We start from the raw sequence: 21,904 nt of genomic DNA, 5'->3' as shown, positions 1-21,904 counted from the left end.
TGTGCTGCTTTGCAGCCTTTCACTAATAAACCCCCTAATATTGCTATACAGACATTTAGCTAATAGAAATATTTAAGTTTAAAACAAAAGTCATCAAATGAGGGGTATAGCCAGACCACTGATGTCTGGTGCACATTTGCTTTAAAATAGAATTTGAATGTATTTAGTTTGAGTGTTTTAGTTAGGAAAATGAAGGTCAAGAAAAGAAAAAAAATGCTTTAGCTTTATTCTCATTTAAGCCAGGACATGCAAGAAAAATCTTTTCCAAGTAAAATATTTAAACGGCTCTAACAGTTTCATATTTTTCTTCTCCTTTCCTTTTACCAAGAATTTACATATGAAAAGAAACTCTTATTTAAAAATGTTCCTGATAACGTATCCAACACTTTAAATTTTTATTTTTTTAATACTGGCTCATACAAAATTGTTAGTCCCATACTAGTTTTATACATATGTATATAGTGTTAAAAACACTCGAGAGAAATGGAGACTATAGGACTATTAACAAGATAGTGAAAGGAGTTATCAAACCAAATTTTTATTCCATTTATCATGTTTTATAAATAGATACCATTTAAGCATCCTTTTGTGAGACATCTGGTTATTTCTGTGGTGTTAAAACAGTGGATTAAGGAAATAAAATTTGATTTAGCTAATTATCTGACATTATAGAAGGTAAAAGAACCTATGAGACCAAATTCTGCTTTGTAAACAATTTAGTTAAATTATTTTGCATTTTAGATATACCCGTAGTGACTTTGAAAGCCAAGAAAAGGTGTATGATTGGTTCTGCACTGTATGTTAACTTAAAAAATTATTTTTAAGTGCACCACAGCATTTTTCTTCCTGAAATAACTTTACTCATATTAAATGTGCTGGTTATATTCCACCTTTCTAAAAAAATGTGGTTCACCTGTATTATTTGATAGAAAGTATTAAAATAGTTAACATTCTTAGACATTTCTGCATATGTTTTCACTGAATTAAAGGCCAATTGAATAAATACAGTTTGATGTAAGTAGTTCTATGAAGTTTGTGTAGTGATCTTAAATATTCACAAGAAATATATTAAAGCCCCATTTTGTATAGATGAAGCAATTTTCATAAATTCCCGTTATCAAGATTGCAATTTTTTGTGCTATTTTGTGCTATTTTTCCGTTAACAGTAGGAAGATAGAAAGTAAAAGATAAGCACTAGTCTAGAAACAATTGTTCCAGAGATCTTAATCTACTAACTAGAATGAGCCATCTTAGGAGACCACCCTTCTGCACTGGTAGTACATAGTTCTAAGTTTTAAAGCAAACTAGAACTATCTTCTACTCTGAGTTTCTCTCTTCAGTGTCTGTAAAAGTGAGAGGGAAGTTCCAATGGATAACTTTTCGAACTTTTGAGTTTTTGTATGTGTTTAAGTGGATGAGCAATAGATCTGTCCTTTTAACCCTAACAGAAACCTTACTTCTGTGATACCATTATTTTAACAGTATTAGTAAGTATATGTTCGTAAAAGCATTCATAAAGGCAGACAACAACCCTTTCTGTTACACAGCCAACCTAAGCTCAAATATAGTAAATGCTGACCTTTAGGTAGAATCCACATTGAATGCAGGGATTTGGACCTCAGTAGAGTTTGCATGCTAAAAAGCCTTAAAATACACCAAATTTCTATATATTTGTCTGTAGAAATGGGTTTCTAAATTTAGCTTAGAGTGTAGAGGGTGCCCCAGAGAATATTCTGAATATGTTGGGAAAGGAATTTATATATAATCAGATTTTGCTCTTAAAAGAATTTTTTAGTTATGGTCAGAATTTGAGAATGTAGATTGGAAATAAACTACAAATGTTCATGGTTGTGTGTGTTTGTAAAATAGAAGTGTATAGCATACATCAATTAATAGTTTATACATTTTTTTAAATATAGATTTATATGATTTTTAAAACCTTAAAGTGAATAGTGTATTCTTCATTTTTACCGGAGTTCATTTTAAACATGTTTGTTTAGGTTTTACTGCAATCACAGCCACCAACCCTATTTGGCTTATAAAGACTCGGTTACAGCTTGATGCAAGGTATGTTAATTCATTAAAACTAAATTAAAGTTGGTTTCAACTGATTTTTTCCTGTAAATTTATATCCATGAGATTTCAGTGCCGTATATCTAGCCACGTCTTTCCCCTCTTTTGCTGCTGATTTTTTTTGTTTGGTTTTTGAAACTTGGGTCTATCGTCAAAAGCAAAAGTGATATAAGAGTTGGCAATATGAGACTTTCTAGGGAAGAAAGTATATTATGTGTTATGTTTTTAAATAAAAGAAAATGAAAGAAAAAGAATAAATATTAGCCAAGCCCAAGAAGTGATAATTTTACCTCATGAATGATTATAATTGGTCTCCCAACAGTTAAGACAGCCCACATGATCAACTAGTCTAGATTAAATCTTGAAGGATCATTGCTCAAATTTAGTAACCTTATATATAGAGAGGCATGGTGTGGGATTTAGCTCTTATATATTCATAGATTTCATCTATTATCAATGACCACTTTGTGGTAGCAAAATTAATGTATGTTGAGCAGATATACTGCTCGGTTCTAGAGATATACCAAGAAACAGTGGGGACCAACTTTAAAATGGAATTTATTTTTGAGCCCATTTTAAGCAGAAGCAGGGCTCAGTGCCAACCTCATAGGTCTTAAGTTTAGGGCCTTTGGAGTGTTTGGGAACTGAGCAAAGTCCAGAAGCAGTACAGCTTAGAGTCTTGCCATCTCGATTCCTGTTGGCCTGTAGGATGGTAGGTGGGGAAAAGGAAATACTTTTATAGAGAGATGATCCTGTTGCTGTATAATAATATAATAATAATAATAATAATACTTCTGAAACTTTCAACTTTTTGGTCTAGAGTAAACTTGTAACAAATTTTCACGGTTATATTTTTAGGGCTTGGGAAGTAGTCTATATATCTCATAGACTATAAATAAGACTGATCTAAGAAATCATTGATAATTATGCCTATTTAAATGTGTTTTCCACATTCTGTCACATTGAACCTTATGCTGTTTGGAGACTTGAAACATCTCTAATTCTTGTTTCATCCAGAATAATTGAAATGAAATCTTAAGTGTCATGAAGCAAAATTCGAAGTTTACTTCTTAAAGCCAAAGATCTGAAAGGTGATGATAGAGAAATGAGAAGATGCCAGTCCATATAATACTATTTTAAACTACCAGGGATATTCTTCAGTATGTCGTAGGGTGGATCTGGGGCCAGGGGGGTGGTCCTGAGAAAAGAATGGCTTAAAACTCTTATTATTTTTTCTTTTTTTTTTTTTTTTTTTTTTNNGATTTTATTTATTTATTTGACAGAGATAGAGACAGCCAGCGAGAGAGGGAACACAAGCAGGGGGAGTGGGAGAGGAAGAAGCAGGCTCATAGCGGAAGAGCCTGACGTGGGGCTCCGATCCTGGAACGCCGGGATCACGCCCTGAGCTGAAGGCAGACGCTTAACCACTCTGCCACCCAGGCGCCCCAAAACTCTTATTATTTTTTCACTTAAAATTCTAACGCAAGCCAACGCAAGTTCTTAGGTTTGGGGGTGATGGGGAATGGGATGGGGTTGGGGTAATAGTTAAAGGTTGGTTTGAGGATGCTAATGTATACCTATGAAATCAAGAACAGGGCTGATGTGTTTGCATATTACCCTTTGGGACTTGTAGCATTTTAACTTCTTGTGAGGAGGTCTCTGGCAGAAACTGATTACAGTTGGTTTCACGGATCATTCAGTGAAGAAAGTATTCATTCAGTGTCATTAGTTGAGGACAGTTATTAGTTCAAGACAATAATTCGTTCATGAAACTGGAGGAATTTGTAGGTTATCAGGTGTGTGTCTTAATTATGTTTTTTGTTATGTCAGAAATAGGTTGTATATAATTGATAAATAGGTGAATTTTCTGTTTCTTTCCCTGTAGGTAGCATTTAAACCCATTTCTTATAGATAAGGGTCTATTGGGAGAACCATAGTGTAAGGTAATATTTTATAAACTCAAAATTATATACCTATATAAGAGTAGATAACACTGCCCGTAAATAGCGCTAAGGAAGTTTTACTGGCACAATGCTCAGTAAATGTTTGATAACTATAGAGGTCCTCATTCACTCTTCACCGTAATACTGACACGAAAGATAGGGCTGTTGCCTTCAAAGGATCATAGGAAATTTGACTTAAATTCACACAGTCATTTTTTGGGAAGAACTGCGTGCGTTTGGAAGAATCCCGCAGATGCACAAGTATTGATTAATTATACTCCTTGCTTTGTGATGTGCTGTCATCGTTGGTGTCTCAGTCACTCTTTTATGTTATTAAGTGCAGAAGAAATCTTCTCAGCTTAGAACTGGATTTAATGATGCAATGTGAGAGTTTTTTTTTTATTATATTATGTTAATCACCATACAGTACATCCCCAGATTCCGATGTAAAGTTTGATGCTTCATTAGTTGCGTATAACACCCAGTGCACCATGCAATACGTGCCCTCCTTACTACCCATCACCAGTCTATCCCATTCCCCCACCCCCTCCCCTCTGAAGTCTTCAGTTTGTTTCTCATAGTCCATAGTCTCTCATGTTTCATTCCCCCTTCTGATTACCCGAGAGTTTGTTTTTATCTTGAGCTGCAGCCACAGTGTATTTGGACTAAAGGATTTTATTTCTTATCCCTACAATACAAACTTCAATGAGTACATGAAACTGAAGATTTACTGTAGTGTATTTTGCATTAGTAAAATAAACTACTTACATGTTACCCATCTAAGGTGACAAACTTGGGACAAAAGAATAAAGTCTAAAATGAACATTACAAAATTCTGGTTTCACTTCTCCATGAGTTAAAGAGGATAATTCTATATTTAGAGTGGCATATTTCTACTATATTTTATTGACTTTATCTAAAAACCTGTACTACTTTGTAAAAGATTGTTCCTTTTTGCTCTTCAGGAACCGTGGGGAAAAGCGAATGGGCGCTTTTGAATGTATTCGTAAAGTGTATCAGACAGATGGACTTAGAGGATTTTATAGGGGCATGTCTGCTTCATACGCTGGCATATCAGAGACTGTTATCCATTTCGTTATTTATGAAAGTATTAAGCAAAAACTACTGGAATATAAGATTGCTTCTACAATGGAAAATGATGAAGAGTCTGTAAAAGAAGCAACAGATTTTGTGGGAATGATGCTAGCTGCTGCCACCTCAAAAACTTGTGCCACAACTATAGCATATCCACATGGTAAGAGGAGTTGAGATTCTATGAGTAAAATTCTGTTAATTTAGAAATATTTTCCCATGTCAGCCAGTGGCCCGTTTATTAGAACATTTATGATTTTATTGAATTCAGTAAAACAAAATATAGTTCTTAGGAGTTCATCATAATGCAATTAAATCTCTGTCAGTAACTGTTTTAATAGGTCAGTATATATTACGGTAGCATGATGGAGATTTAGCATGCACCCTAGACCGTCACATTTTAGCCCAGAGTCAGTCAGATTCCAGCCAGGTGATGTTTGGGCAAGTTTAAAAAAAAAAAGTATGGATATACGTGGTATACTAGATACTTTATATACATTATTGGCTAATCTACAAAAAATTCCTGCAAAGTACTTACCTTCTCTGTTTAAGTCTAAGTATGCTAGAATATAACCAGAATTCGTCTTCATTTTCAAATGGAAAGCAAGAAGTGTTAAGATTAAGTTGCTGAAGGTCACACAGCTTACTCAGTGGAGGAGCCCAAATTTGAAATGAAGTCTGTAATCCCAAAGGCCAGCCTATTTTACATGATTTCATGTTGGCAAATAAGTATATATGAATGATTTATTTCTATCTAAGTTTTATAGTGTTAGCCTGTTTGATTAAAGTGTAGCCTTTGATTTCGTTATGTTTGGGGTTTGTTTTGCTTTGGATTTTTTTCTTTTTTAAGATTTTATTTATTTATTTGTCAGACAGCGAGCACAAGCAGGGGGAGCATCAGGCATAGGCTCCCGCTGAGCTGAGCAGGGAGCCCTATTCAGGACTCGATCCCAGGACCCTGGGATCATGACCTGAGCTGAAGGCAGACATTTAACTGACTGAGCCTCAGAGGTCCCGGGATTTTTTTTTTTTTTTTTTTAAGTAATCTCTACACCCAACATGGGGCTTGAGATGAAGAATTGCATGCTACACCGACTGACCCATCCAGGCGCCCCTGCTTTGGGTTTTTAATCTAAATGCTTCACTTTTGTTACACGGATTAACATTTACGTTCATCCTTGTAAATCTAAGGCTCTGATTAAAGCTATATCAAGACAAATGAAACAGGGCTAGGAGGAAATGAGTATTTGCTCTAAAATGTAATTATGAGTAAAACCAACTCTAACCAAGTTGGACTGTGAACTTATCTCTGTTTCCTGAGAGAAGTTCGTAACTTCTTTAAGAGAAGTCAGAAGAGGACAGTATCAGCGTTGTTTAGGTTCTGGCCACTATGGGATACCTAGAACCGTGGCCTGCTAAGGGTAAGAGACAGTTTTGGAGTTGTAAGCACCCTGTCTCCTCAAGTGAGATGATGTCATTACAAGAAGAGGTAGTTTATAAACAATATTTTGGAGTGGAATATATAAATGGCATGAGTTTTTAGTATAGGACTCAAGAGATTTCAAATATTAACATTTGCAGTGAAAATAGTTCTAGGCCATTCCTCAGGCCCATCAGGAGTAGTGTGTTGGAAAAAAAGACTCTTCAGTAGAGAGCTCTGAAATCTTGTCCCAGCCTCTACCCCCAACTGACTAAAACCTCTCCGCAGTCCAATTTCTTCACCTTTCAAAACTAAGAAATAATGGTTTAAGTATAATCTTTTATATCTCTTAGAGCGCTAAAATTTTACAATTTTTGCTTAGCTAAGCTTCCCAAATGGGGCCTTTTAGCTAACAGCTAATATTTTGAACATTTTTAGGCTCATGCACCTGAAATTTCATGTTGGTATCTGTGAACCATTGAGACTAGATTATTCTGTTTTCTCATTGTGGGGTCCACTTAAGAGCATTTGGGTTTATTTCTCACCGTATCTTTCTGTATTCATCTTTGATACCACCTACATTCCCTTTTCTGTTTCTTCACCTCTTCCTTACCATATGTATTCTCCCTTTTATCTATATTTAGTGTACAACTGACACTTTTGTTTTATTCTTTAACCATTCAGGAACCTGTGAAATTTTAGAATTAGTTTTTATTATTAGTGATTTTAGCCAGCTATCTTAGAAGTTTGGTGTTATTGTGATAAGACCAGTTTCAATAAGTTACATATTAAAAGTCACTCCCTTATTTATTCTGAGCTTACACTTAAAGACTGATAAATGGGATATGCTCAGCATTAGGAGGGTATAAAGATACCACTAATGTTTTAAAATGCCTTTTTTTCCCCCCTAAACAGAAGTTGTAAGAACAAGACTACGTGAAGAGGGAACAAAATATAGATCTTTTTTTCAGACACTGTCTTTGGTTGTTCAAGAAGAAGGTTATGGGTCTCTTTACCGTGGTCTAACAACTCATCTGGTGAGACAGATTCCAAACACAGCCATTATGATGGCCACCTATGAATTGGTGGTCTACCTTCTCAATGGATAGCAACTTCAGGCTGCTGTACTATGAAGAGGGAAGACCAAAAGATAGCAGTGGACCATGCAGTATCGAAGCCAGCATGGTGGACAGAAGAAAAACGTTTGGGAACATGTAACTATGCCTAAGTGGAAGTTTGGTTGTAGGAATTAAAGTAATCATAACCACATTACTTGGTCTTTTTCAGTAATGTGAAAAAATACCTAGGCTGCCTCTAAGAAAAAGCCTTTAGAAGCACCCTTTCCTCCAAATTGCCATTTTCTCTACCATGTCCACGGGACACAGTTGCATTTTGTTGATTTATGGCAGTCAGAGTATATAGTATGTATTCCATGAGCACTTTTCCAGTCTAAACAAAGCCATCCCTAATTGTCTAAATATTATAACTATCCAAAGATAGTATTGACAGTCATAAATGTCTTACCTCTGGCTTCTGTGTAATTCCTGTAAAATTGTAAAATAACAAGAATAAGTGAGATCCTTAGTGTTATTTTCCCATTTCCTTGAGAGGATCTGGAATATTTTAAAATTAATTATTTGACAGTAATAGTCACTAGTTTTGACAAGTAATGAAATAATGTCTAAAGATCTTGAGTATTTTTAGCTTTAAAATGTTTTCGTTTTCACAGCTGACAGGTGCTTGATGTTGAGCATAATGTGGACGCTTAAATTGTTCTTTAACATATCAAGCTCAGTGGTAATAGTTTGGGACAGAAGAAACCAGTGAGATGTTGATTCTTGGCCATTTGAATGACTTGAGCACATCCTCATATCTTCTCTAACTTTATGATACATGAATGAATGCAGTTGTCTTGTCAGTGATTTATTAGTTATGAACTTGAATTATCATCTGTCATACCTAGGTATCTTTTTCTTAAAGTGGAAAAATTCACCACTTCTGAATCTTTTCTCTGTTTGCCTTCACATTAGGAATTTGAACCATTGAATTATTTCCAGAAGATCAATATAGATTGCATTTATTTTGTAGAGAAAATGGTAATTTTCAGCTTTGCCCTAATAGGTTTCTTTTTTTAAGGTGACATAAATATCTGGGGCAATATAAACATAGAAGAGGGGCCCTCTGCTGTCTGATTGAGCAGGTAGTGATCCTAATTGACCACAGTTTTGTAAATGAGCAAACTGCTTTTGACAAGAAATTTATGCTATCCTGATTTCTTGAATGGTAAATCATAGAAAGATTCAAGTTAATTCAGATTAAGTGTGCTAACAGGATATATCTTTTACATTTTGCTGTTAACTGTACCTTTTAATACTTAAATGTATATATGTATGGCCCTTGTGAAGATGTTTGCTGTAAATCTGTTAAGAGAATTTTGCCAGTGGATGTTGCTATACTGGTGTATAAAACATCTACAATTAAACTCCAGTGTGGTACTCATTTCAGTGTAGATGAACTGTACATTTTGTGCAATGGCTTTATCTTAAGAATGACTCTTTGTGAATGCACTTTGTGGCCTCTTTTTGGAGGGGGTGAGAGTAGAGAATTCCATGTTAAGTTTTTTGTTTTTTGTTTTTTTTTTTAAACATTGGTCATGTATTAGGCAGAAACCATGTTCAAAACATTTTTCTGGGTTTTAGATATGGTGTTTTGGAGATCTTTAATAATATAAATGTTTTACGTGTTCTATGTACACTCTAATGCCCCAGCACAGAAAACTGTAGTATGTCATTACAAGCTTTCTCTGCTGTCACCAGTGAAACACAGTGCCCTCTTGAAAATTCCTTCACCTTTATCTTAACTCCTTATAATCAAGAGTAACTGGATGTTTTTGAGGTGCTTTGATTGGAATTAAAAAATATTCCAATCTATTTGGAGACCAAAGGCAAATTCAGTTTCATTACCTTTGGGATTATTCATACCTTTTATGATGAATTTTAGCTTTGACATTTATTGTGAGAAATATGCCAAAAAAAAAAAATCTAGGGGTTTCTAACTTAAATCTGTAGAGAAAGTCTCATCTATAGTGTTTGCCTTTTCAGGTGCCACGTACACTGCCTAATACAGTGCCATTTGCCTTGCAAAGATTGGTAAACATGAGTTGTGTTGAATGTAGGACAGAGATTCTCTCTCATGTTAATGATCTCAGTACACCACAAATGATTAAGAACGATATGAAAACCAGCAGCTAAGGAACATCTTATTATTTAGTGTTAGCAAATACATAACAAGTGTCCTTCAAGGATGAGCATGTATTCTATTCCTGTTTGTATTTAGCAAGTAAAATTATGTTGACTTTAGTGCGTTATATTCACCTTTGAAAAGTGAGTATTCTCTGTGTACTGGAAGAAAAGATCTTAGAGTCTTAGATTTTGTTTCTTTGTGCAACAACTGGAAAGGAGCAATGAAGCTTATTTTAATTTTTTTTTTTCCCAAAGCACAATCTGCCATAGTTTACTTTATGTGTGACAGAGATAATTTTAAAAAGAAAACTATGTATAAAAGTTGTATATAAAGTTTGTCTCTGAAACATTTTTTGGAGATTTTTTTAATTGATGGAAGTGTTTAAAAAGAAAAACGCATACTTAAAGGATTGAATTTTTTTTTTAAGCTGTGTTTTGTTTTCATCTATTTTCTATCAGATGACTTTTTATTTCTAGTATAGAGGTCAGCAGCATTCTTCCGATTTGTCTGTACTTTTATTACAGAATTTTGTCAGGAAATTGAATTGAACTTACTCAAGTTAAAGCAGTAGATACTGAAAGAGTATGCTCATAGAGCAGCAGATAGAACTTTGATACCTGTGGCTTATAGACAGTTTCCTAAATTTCAAAGTCCAAATCTGAGAATTACCAACCCTGTGACTGTGGGGTGTAATACAGTGCTTTTGAATCCAGGAAAAAAAACTGTATCACCAAAGCTTTGTCTTAATCTTCATTGTGTATGTAATTTTGTGGAACCAACCTTACTAGATGGGGCTCTCAAGTAATTTATTTGTAACTTTGAAACCAGGATAGAATATTGTTACTTAATCCAGCCTTTTGTCTCCTAAAACCTGATGCCCATTGTGGAATAGCATTATTGTATTAGGACCAGGGTGTTAAAAATAATGAGTGTTTACTCTTTTACTGGAGTATGAACATGTCAAGCATTTTTAGATTTAAGTATTAAAAAATACTGAGTTCAACTTGAAGGATTTAAATGCTAGAAATCAGTCTATCCTTTACTCTTCCAGCATTGTTCATGCCTGTCTTTTGTTGTTTACATGCTCTTCTGCCCAGACTATTAGTACTGTAGGGACCCCTTTTGGGCTGATATAATAGTTGAGCCTTTCTGTCTACTGATCATGACTTAAACATTCCTAAGAATAAAGGTATTTCTGAATGATTTAAATTAGAAGGAATTTTAATTATATAAAAATATTTCATACAATGTGCTTTCTGCCCACCCAAGTCTCTTCTCCATCATGCACTTATATTTCTTGTTAATCTATACACTGCTTTTTATGCTATTCCTTTTAGAAACTGAAAATTCTATTTTCGCTCAGTTTTTGTTAATAAACATTTGAATGTGTACCCCTCATATGTGAACAATTAAATTATGATTAGTCATAGCTAAATAGTCAACTTCAAAAGAGTTGGTATCTTTTGACCATTTATGTGAGGTTTGCTATTCTCGCATTTTGTGTACATGGCTGTAAATTATGTGCATTTATTCTATTTATGTTAACTAGCTGAATTTTATTTGAATTATTAAAATTAAAAAATTAAAATATCCTTATGAAAATATAGGGGTTTTTTCCTATAATGTGTTCTAATATTTTGGTTGGGTGAGAACGTAATCACACTTTCTTAGGATTATGTGAAGAACAAAAGTGCGTTGCCATTTTCAAGTTAAGTGTTAGGCTCCGATCTGCTAGACATAGTGATATCTCTATAGGAAACAAAAGGTCAAATTATTTAATTCCCTCGTAGGTCAGTAAGATTACTTCTGCTATATATTCCACAGGTTTATCGATATTTGGGTACCATACTTTTTGTGTATCAAAACATCCAATTTGTAAAGAATATCTGAAAAATTTGAGCCTAATGAGGTTATTTGATACCTCCCTAGGTTGTAATGATTTTTTTTTACATTTTATCTTACATCATTAGTTTTTGATGTAGTGTTCAACAATTCGTTAGTTGTGTATAACACCCAGTGCCCATCACCACACGTGCCCTCCTTAATACCCACCCAGCAGCTGGTTACCCCATCCCCCCCACCCCATGGTTGTAATGAATTTTTAACTTCATGACTTTGTGTTAGTTTTGGTTTTCGCCTTTCAGAAAACTAAGAATATTAAAAATTAAAGGGCTAGAAGCTTGTTAGAATAACCAAACAAATCCACATATGATAGGTTGAAACAATTGACACAGATATAAGTGTTCTGCAGTACCTACCCATTCTACATTTTGTCTGTTTTGAGTTTTCACAAGTTCTAGCTACCATCAAACATCACTTAGCTTTGTAGGTGAGGAAACCAGGACAAATTTTTCGTGTCCCTTTTCTCAAAGGTAAAACTGAACGCTTTTCTACTGCTTTCCACTGAAGACTGAAATATTGGGTGAAGTGAGGACGTTGGCAAAATAATGGTTGAGGTTGGTATGACAAGTATATTTTAATGCTTAGTGTCCCAATTTTAAATTGTGTGTTTATTACTGAATATTAGAAGCCGTGGTAGAGGAGGGAATTTGTGAGTGTATTGTTTCTTAAGGTTCAAGTATGATATCCACACAACTGATAGGCAAGAAAACAAAGTGTAGTTAAATGATTTCCTTTATTTTCCTGATTTTTTTTGCATCGCACAAACCAGCTGGCTACCTTAATGTATATGGAATCAGTTCAGTAATTTAAATTCATAGAGTACTATGTTTATACAGTGATTTCATGTGGTTTTCCAACAGCTTATAGATTGGGTGAATAGACAAGTGATATTTAGAGGGCTGTTAGTCACGATGGGCTTTTTTTGACTGGTGTTCGGAATCTTAGTTCTGTGTTTATTTACTACACTAGATTATTCAGCAGACTTTGGGATGAACACTGGAATGAGTAACAAAGCAAAAGACGATTTAGAGGAAAGATCTATGAGGATTGGCTCAGGATGAAACATACTGGGGAATAATAAGAAATAGAACTACGTATATGAATTGTAACCGTTCTTGAAGCTGATCTATACAGAGCCTTAAGTTACTACCGAGGCCAGGAGGGAAGCACTGAATCCCCCCTCTCCCACAACCAAAGCATCTTTGGAACAACATAGCAAGTCAAACTCAAACATTAGGTTCAAGTGTGTCTTAGGTGAGCTGTTTCAATTATGCTACCTTTGGGCCTCAGGGATGTCATCTGTTCTCTGGAAGTGTCATGGTAATTGATTCTTTTAGAAGGATCTGGAAAGGTTGGCTGGAGAAAATAGTATTTAAACCACACTTTGAAACAAACTTGACAGACTGATTTGGGGAGGGGCATTCCTTGTTGAAACAAAGATCCAAGTGTTCTAGTAGCCCATCGGGAGAAATAACCCATTTTCTTTTATTCTCTCCTGGGAATTGATACAAAAAGTGTTTTGAGGGGTGCCTGGGTTGCTTAGTCAGTTGAGCATCGGACTTTTGGTTTTGGCTTGGGCCATGATCTCGGGGTCGTGGGATCCAGCCCCCAGTCAGGCTCCACACCTAGTGTGGAGCCTGCTTGGGATTCTCTCCCTTTTCCTCTCCCTCCCCATCTCCCCCTCCGCATGCTCGTGCCTGTGTGTGTTCTCTCAAATGATAAGTTTTTTTTATTATAAATTCTGTTTATTAATATAAAATTAGTATTAATATTGTTAATATAATTAATTTTTTAAAGTGTCAAAATTTTGAAACTAGTGGTAGACCTAGAATTCGAAACCGCGTCTCATTCAAAGGAGCTCATCACAAAATTGAGTGCTAGACTCCTGTTTTCTGTGTCCCAGTCCCTCACACTTCCAAAGCACCGCAGTTCCTTCTTAAGTCTTTGTCAAGGATAAAAGGCCCAATTTCAATCGCTATTTCTGAATCTTTTCAAGATTATCCAGTAAGATTGATCTCCGTTGTATGAACTTACTCTGAGGTGTTTTAGTGGCATAGGTTATTTGACCTGAATTTTCCTAAGTTACGTGTTGATTTTTGTTTTTTGTTGTCTCTGCCCCCACGTATGTGCTAGAGCAACTGGACATCAGTATGAAAAGTGAGCCGTTACCTCACCATACTCAAACGATGAATATGGGTCTGAAGGTAAAAATTAAAATTGCGAACGTTCTGGAAAAAAACAGAGTATCTTTGCAACCTTGGAGTAGGCAGGGATTAGAGTCCACAAAAAGCACGAACCATTAAGGAAAAAACCTTCAAAATTAAAAACGTCATTAAAGTAAATGTGCAGCCACAGGCTGCAAGAAAATATTTACAATATATCTGTTAGGGTATGTAATAAAATATACACATAAACAGACAATGACCTAAACACTATTTTAAAAATAAGCACATGTAAAGATGCTTAACATGGTTAGTAATACAAATTAGAACCACAAATAAGATAACACAATATAGCCAATAAAATGACAAGTAGATACGAGACCAAGGATATAGAAACAACTGGGACTCCTACATCGCTGTTGAGAATGGTACAGCTACTTTGGAAAGATGGAGTTTTTAAGAAAGTTTAAAACTATTTCTATGCTACAACCCAAGAGAATAACGAAAATCTCCACAAATCTTCATAGCTCTTTTATTTCTAAAGGTGGACATCAAGGGAAAATCGATTATAAGTTTATGCAATGAGATACTACATAATAAAGCAAAATAAGAATTATTGATACGTGCAGTACTGTGAGTGTTAAAGACATGTTAGATGAAAGAAGTCTGGCACAGAATAATATACACTGTATTCCATTTATATGAAGGTCAAGAACAGGTAAACATAGTTTGATAGTCAAATTAGGGTACCTGGAGTTGGAGAGGAGAAGTTGACTAGCAGAAGGCCTAGTGAAAGTTTCTGGAGTAACAAAAGTCCTACATTTCGACCTGGGTAGGGTTCAACAGGTGTGTACATAATGTGAAGATACATTATCTGTATATTTAAGATTTGTTCACTTTAGGGGCGCCTGGGTGGCACAGCGGTTAAGCGTCTGCCTTCGGCTCAGGGCGTGATCCCGGCTTTATGGGATCGAGCCCCACATCAGGCTCCTCCGCTATGAGCCTGCTTCTTCCTCTCCCACTCCCCCTGCTTGTGTTCCCTCTCTCGCTGGCTGTCTCTATCTCTGTCAAATAAAATCTTTAAAAAAAAAGATTTGTTCACTTTAAGCCTGTTTTTTAAAAATCTAATGCAAAGTAAAAAAATGCTACATGATGAAACCCATGAAGGCTTGATGTACTGGCATTATCAAAGTATAGTTCATAAAATAGTCATGCTTAGTATGTTTCAAGAAATAAAACGGTGATTTTAAAAGTACTCAATTTTGGTATCGAGTAAGCAGGACCTCTGAGCTACTCACCTTCATAACAACTAGATCTCAGAACGTGCTTTTTGAAGCATAGCTCACAAAAAGTAGAAGGGTTCCCCCAAGGACTTTTCCCCTCTTCCCTTTGTCCCCCATGCCAAGCCCAAAGTTAAACAATTAGAACTGAATGGGTTAATCAGGGTGGGGCCTAGTGCTGGGGCTTAGGTCTCCAGGTGCAATTATAACTGGGGTCCAGGCCTGAAGAGCAGGGGTGGGCCTCAGCAGACTCAGGTTCTCTCAGGGTGGGTGGGGGGTACTCCCCCGGATATCAGTAGAAGCAGAATTAAATCTGGTGGGGAGAAAACTCACCAAGTTAGACCTACAGACTCTCATGGCATTGCTTCATGATTAGCAAACACAAGACCTGCCACTGTGTTTACAGAAACATGAAAACAACAGATTTACACCATCAAAGACTTAACAAGATCAAATGCAGAGTAGCTAGTAGTTGTAATTACGAAGATGAGCGTACAATGTGAAATAGGGAACAAACAGACTTCAATAGTTAACCATAAAAATGAAAACTATAGAGCAGTAGCCGCAGCCTTGGAAACGTGGAGCAAGAGCAAAAAAGAAAAAAGATCCCACTGGTTCCAGAAAATCTGAGAAAGAAGAAGGCTTATCAGCCCCTTAAGCCACTCAAGCAAAGCAGGCAGGCACTTTTGGACAAGAAGGAGCAGAAGGAAGGAAAAGAGCTCAAGTTTAAGGGACTGGAATGGTTCTTACATGATTCCTGGCTTCAGCATGGTGACAGGGCGTGCCTCAGAAGGCTAGAAGTGAGACCTCGCGGCTTGAAAGTGCCAGATAAACATTCCTTGGCCCTTGTTGTATGCATCCAAAGGATTAACGGGGTGAGTTCACTGGTGCAGAGGACCATTGCGAGGCTTCGCCTGAAGAAGGTTTTCAGCGGTGTCTTTTTCAGAGTAACCCCCCAGACCGCAAACACTGTGTATAGTGGAACCTCTTGTGACCTGGGGATTTCCAAATCTGAAGTCTGTCCAGGAACGCATCTTGAAACATGGACAAGGTCAGGAATAAAACCATCCCTTTGACAGACAACACGGCGATTGAGGAGCACCTGGGGAAGTACGGTGTTACTTGCTTGGACGACCTCATTCATGAAATTGCCTCTCCGGGGAAGAATTTCCAGGTGATCTCTGCGTTCCGTCCTTTCCATCTCTTGGTGGCCCGTCACGCTACCAAGAATGGAGTGGACTTCCTCAAGGAGGTGGGCTTACCTCGCCCTCTAGCTGACACGTCAATCAGCTCATAGGGCAGCTGAATTCAACCCAGAATATCTGAAAGCTCAGCGCATTGGTGGCGTGTGTTTTGTCTTTTGGCATTGTTACCAGTATCTTCAAAGAAGATTATTTTCTGTTATATCTTCAGAAACTAGAGGGAGGGACAAGGAAAAGATGCTGATGCTCCTGGCAGGCACGTGTCATCACCGCCCAGTTCCAAGGAAAAGTTCCAGTGTGTTCTCCATGTGGGCTACCACCACCACCTCTGAGGTCAGCGGAGGATTCCTGCCACGGAAGAGGGAGTCCTGCTGTGTCACATCTTCTATGCTGGAGTTTAATGTTGGTGAACGAACACCCAGGCATGAATACAAGACAGCAGTGGACCAAGCTCGGGGACATACTTGAACCTGGGGGCTCCTGGGGCCTTGTTTTGGAAGGAACTTGAAATAGAGTTACAAATAATGCAAAAACAGTGCTCAGTTGTCAAAAAAACCCAAAAAAACAAAAACAAAAAACTATAGGCACTGAAATCAAGGACTCAATGGGTACATAAAAAATAGACTAGATGTAACTGAAGTGATTTAAACTTGAACATCTATTTAAATTATCTAGAGGACAGGAAAGGTAAAGAGAAGGACTATGAAAGATCAGTTAGGAAATAACGGAGGATGGAATGAGAATGTCTAAGATATTTCATATATTTAGTAAATGAGCAGAGCAGAGAGGAGCAATATTTTAAAAGGTAATTGGAAAGTTCCCAGAGTTGATAAACATGAATCCATAGCTCCACAAATGACAATGTATCCTAATTTGGATTAAGACGTGCCTATAAACGTGGTGATGCGAAGAACACTAAAGCAAAGTGAAGTTGATTTCTGCTACCTGCAATGGGTTAGGTTTTAGGACCAGTGCTCCTAGTGAGTGCAATTAAAATGCTAGGTAAAGTATCCTAAAAATCTTAACATCCACGAGTGAACATAACGAGGAATGAGCAAGCCAAAATCCAAGACGTGGTAAGAGCCTAGACAGTTAAGAGGACACTCCAAGCCACTGAGGACCTAGAGGCAAGTGAGGCAGAAGTAGATGACCGGGTTCCATTTAAGTTGAGTCTGATAGGCCCTTCCCATTAAGTTGGGGCCCCAGGAGTAAATTTGGATTCTCTCTTCCATCTCCCTGGGAGTAGACAAAGTTTCCTTGGTGCTGAGCAGGACACGGAAGTATAACACAGAAGGCCAGCCCTGAGACCCAGTACTGACCCCTGAGCAGAATTAAAGGCCAACTTTGCATTGCTACATTGGGGAAGGGGGCCTCGATCATGAATTAAAGTTGTTCCAAACACATAGGGTCCTAAACGCATGGTAGAAGCAAAGACCATTCTCTTCTGGACAAAGCAGTCCTCATCTTCAGTCATGGTGTGAACACATCAATAATTTCAAGGACTGTGAGCAGCACACGGCTGATAAGCATACAAGGAAGCCGGCCACTGGTTGTAATTAAGAGCAAAAACAGCCCACTCCCAAAAAGAAAAGAGATTCTGGAGTTACCAAATATAAATCAAAATGCAAATGAGTACAGTTTTAAAAATGTAAGACATGCTTGAAAATAGGAGAGTAGGACAGTAAAAAATGGTTGAGCAGATTTGAAAACCAAATATAACGTCTAGAAGTGAAAACTAAAGTTTAGAGCACAGTTGGACAAAGCTGGGAAACGTGGGTTCACGGCAAGTTGGAGCGCCACGCTGCCAGGAGGACCAAGAAGACAACAGAGGAGACGGCGAGATGCAGACAGGACGCCCCAGAGGCCCAGTGCTGGGTGACTGCTGTCCCAGGGGCAGAAAGAGCGGCTCAAAGGGTCATCTCAAGGGATGCAAGCTGAGGATTTTCTAAAACTCATGAAGAATTGACTCCTTGGATTGAAAATCCCAAACAGAATATGTAAAAAGGAACTCCTATCTATACACAGTATCATAAAACTAGATAACCAAAGGCAGAGAAGATTTTGGGATAAAAACATCCTGATTTTACCTCTGACAGGACCTTTTAAGCAATGGCAGCCAGTCTGACAACTAGCTTAACATGCAGAACAGAAGAGAGGGGAACCATTCCTTCCGACATGCTGCCAAACTGGACTTTTACACCCAGTAAAAATCCTTCAGGCACAAGAAGGGAATGCAGAAATTTCAGAAAAATTAAAACAGGGAGTGTGGTATCAGCAGGTCATCAAAGGAAATCCTCAAAGGCATACTTCAGGCAGAAGGAATTTGTGGTATCACATGGAAGGCCTAAGACGCAAAAAAAAAAATGCTAACCAAAAAAGCAGTCATTTTTAGGCAGGCAAATGGAAAAGGTGGTTAACTGTATAAAAGAGTAATAATAATGGGATTTTAAAAACAACATGACAAAAATATAGCACATTATGATTATATGAAAGGAGGGAAGGAGATAAATGGAGTTAGGAAGTGTTATATAAACTTTATATTATCCAAGTGGAAGATGAAGATTTTGATTCATTTTATTTTTTAAAGATTATTTGTTCATTTATTTGAGATAGCACGAGCAGGGGGAGCAGCAGCAGAGGGAGAGGGAGAAGCAGGTTCCCCACTGAGCAGGGAGCCTGATGCGGGGCTCCATCCGAGGACCTGGTATTATGACCTGAACCAAACACAGACGCTTAACCGACTGAGCCACCCAGGAGTCCTGATTGGTTTTAAGTATGTGCTGTAAAATGGAGGAGAACCAACGAAAGAACAGAAGTAGCACCACTCCCATCCTAGTAGAGGGGAAAACATGATTCTTCTCAAAAATCAGTTAAAAAAGGAGTTCCAGAAAGGAAAGACAAACAGCATGAAATTAAATTTTTTTTAAGTAAACTGTACACCCAAAGTGGGGCTTAAACTCTTGAGGCCAAGATCAAGAGTGACATCCTGAGCCAGCCAGGCACCCCAGAAATAATATGGTTTTAAATCCAAATATTTCAGTCGTTGCATTAGTGGAAATGGCACAAATGCTAAGATTGTCAGACTGGATTTAAAAACAACAAACGGCTATTTTGTGAGAGACGTGGCTAAACCCTAAGGACATGTTAAGGTTGGAAGTAAAAGGATAAGACTTGAAAATACCACCCAGGGGGCGCCTGAGTGGCTCAGTCGTTGGTCGTCTGCCTTTGGCTCAGGGCGTGATCCTGGCGTTATGGGATCGTGCCCCACGTCAGGCTTCTCCGCTGGGAGCCTGCTTCTTCCTCTCCCACTCCCCCTGCTTGTGTTCCCTCTGTCTCTGGTTGTCGTTCTGTCAAATAAATAAATAAAATCTTTTAAAAAAAGGAAAAAAAAAGAAAATACCACCCAAAGGAAACAGGAGTCACTATATTACTACCAGAGAAAACAGACTTTAAGGCAAGAAAGCATTCCCAGAATTCAAAACGTTTGGTCACCACGTGGTCATAAAAGATTTGTTTCACCAAGGATACAATGATTTAAAATTTTCATATGCCAGATAAAATTTCCTCGTTATGCAGAGCCAGAATTGAAAGAACCACAAGAAGAAACAGACAAATCCACAACAATAAGGGGAGTCTTCCGCAAACTTCTCGGAAATTAATAGAAAAATATAGTAAGCATATAGATTTCAAGGGTGTGGTTAACAACCTTAACCCAATGGAAATGCACATTACTGCACATTACTTAACATCTTCAGACTATGCATTGCTATTTATAGAAATTGACTCCAGCAATCTTATCAGATTTCAAGTATTGTAATCATACAGAGGATGTTCTCTGACCACAATGCAATTAAACTGGAAATCAGCAAAGAGATCATTGAAGAACTTCGTAAGTTTGGAAATTCAGACACATGCTTTCAAATAACCCACAGGTCTGCTCACCACATGGACAAAATATTTTGAGCTGAATGATAATAAAAATTCTAAATGTCAAAACTGATGAATACAGCTTAAGCAGTCCTCAGAGAAAATTTAAATTTTTAAGTCCATGTATTAGAAAGGAAAAAAGGCTAAAAATTAATGAGGTAAGCATTTGTATTAGTTCGGCTTGGCTAGGGCACCATAGAGACTCAGATGCATAATGGCTCAACCTAATAGACATTTTATGGCTTGCTCATTTAATGATCTTAGAGGAACAGGTTGGCTCTGCTCTAACAGTTCTCCAGGGACTCAGCTGACTGAGGCTCCGCTCTTCTCAACATTTGCCTTCCAAGGTGGACAGGGGCTGTGGTTCTCAGACTTCAGCCTGTATCCAAATCACATGGAGGGCTTGTTTTGTGCCTCTGGTGTTTAAAGTAAAAGATAAGGGTGCTTGGGTGGCTTTCAATCGGTTAAGCGTCTGCCTTTGGCTCAGGTCATGATCTCAGGGTTCTGGGATTGAGCCCCATGTCCGGCTCCCTGCTCAGCAGGGAGTCTGTTTCTCTCTCTGTCCCCCCTCCCTACTCATGCTCTCTCTCTCTCTTTCTCAACCAAATAAATCAATACAATCTTTTAAAAAATAAAGTAAAAGATGAATGTTCCCTATCTTAGATAAACTCTCAATAGATGGGCAAAATTCCACCATTTGGGGAAGTAATTCAGAGGATAGAATGACTAGATGTTTTCCCCATACCATTACCAAAGTATTTTCTTTCCCCCCCAGCTTTGAGATATAATTGACATATAATATTGTGTAAGTTGAGGTGAACAACGTGGTGATCTGATACACTTACATGTTGTGAAGTGATTACCACAAGAAGGTTAACACCTCCATCCCTCACGGAATTATCACGCGTGTGTGTGTGGTTAGAGCTTTTAGGAACTCTCTCAGCAACTCTCAAATAGGCAATATAGCGCTGTTAACGTTGTCACCAGGCTGTACTTTAGATCCGCAGAACTTGCTCATCTCATAACTGGAAGTCCGTACCCTTTGGCTAACAGGTCTCTGTTGCCTCCACCTCCCTGCACCCTGCTCCAAGTCTCTGGTAGCTACCCCCCTATCCTCCTTTTCTGTGAGTTCAACTCTTTTAGATCTAATGAGATCATGCAGTTTTTGTCTTTCTCTGTCTGACTTATTTCAATCAGCATGTTGTCACAGAAGGCAAGGTTTCTTTCTTCTCTACGGCTGAACAATCTCCCATTGTGTATATATCCCAAAGTTCTGCTCATCTGGTGTTTTTATGACTTGGCTATTGAGGGTAATGCTGCAGGGAACATCAGGGTGCAGCTATCTCATTGAGACAATGATCTAATTTCTTGTCGTGGATACCCAGAAGCGGGATTGCTGGATCCTATGGTAGTTCTATTTTTAATATTTTGAGGAACCACCATACTGTTTCCCATAGTGGCTGCACCAATTTACATTCCTACCAACACACAAGGGTTCCCTTTTCTCCATATCCTTGCCAACACTTGTTATCCTTAGATGGTAGCCATTCTAACAGGTGTGAGGTGATCTCTCCTTGTGGTCTTGATTTGCATTTCCCTGGTAGTTAGTGATGCTGAGCATTTTTTCATATGCCTGTCCCCTACTTGTATGCCTTCTTTG

General features: G+C 37.6%; 1 protein-coding gene and 1 pseudogene across 1 annotated transcript in view; both read left to right on the top strand.

Annotated features, from left to right (window-relative positions):
- Nucleotides 1-11,368, top strand: part of SLC25A36 (solute carrier family 25 member 36) — a 38,333-nt gene extending 26,965 nt beyond the window's left edge. The window contains exons 5-7 of the mRNA XM_002925281.4: nucleotides 2,001-2,067; nucleotides 4,982-5,271; nucleotides 7,444-11,368. Of these exons, the coding sequence (XP_002925327.2) occupies nucleotides 2,001-2,067; nucleotides 4,982-5,271; nucleotides 7,444-7,637 (551 nt within the window). The 3' untranslated portion in view covers nucleotides 7,638-11,368. The remainder of the gene's footprint in view (nucleotides 1-2,000; nucleotides 2,068-4,981; nucleotides 5,272-7,443) is intronic.
- Nucleotides 11,369-13,859: 2,491 nt separating this feature from the next.
- LOC100482373 lies at nucleotides 13,860-19,612 on the top strand (annotated as a pseudogene).
- Nucleotides 19,613-21,904: the final 2,292 nt, after the last annotated feature.

This window comes from Ailuropoda melanoleuca, chromosome 6, assembly GCF_002007445.2.
Source record: "Ailuropoda melanoleuca isolate Jingjing chromosome 6, ASM200744v2, whole genome shotgun sequence".
Taxonomy (NCBI): domain Eukaryota; kingdom Metazoa; phylum Chordata; class Mammalia; order Carnivora; family Ursidae; genus Ailuropoda; species Ailuropoda melanoleuca.
The sequence above is the reverse complement of the archived record's forward strand: the minus strand, read 5'-3'. Positions and strand labels throughout refer to the sequence as shown.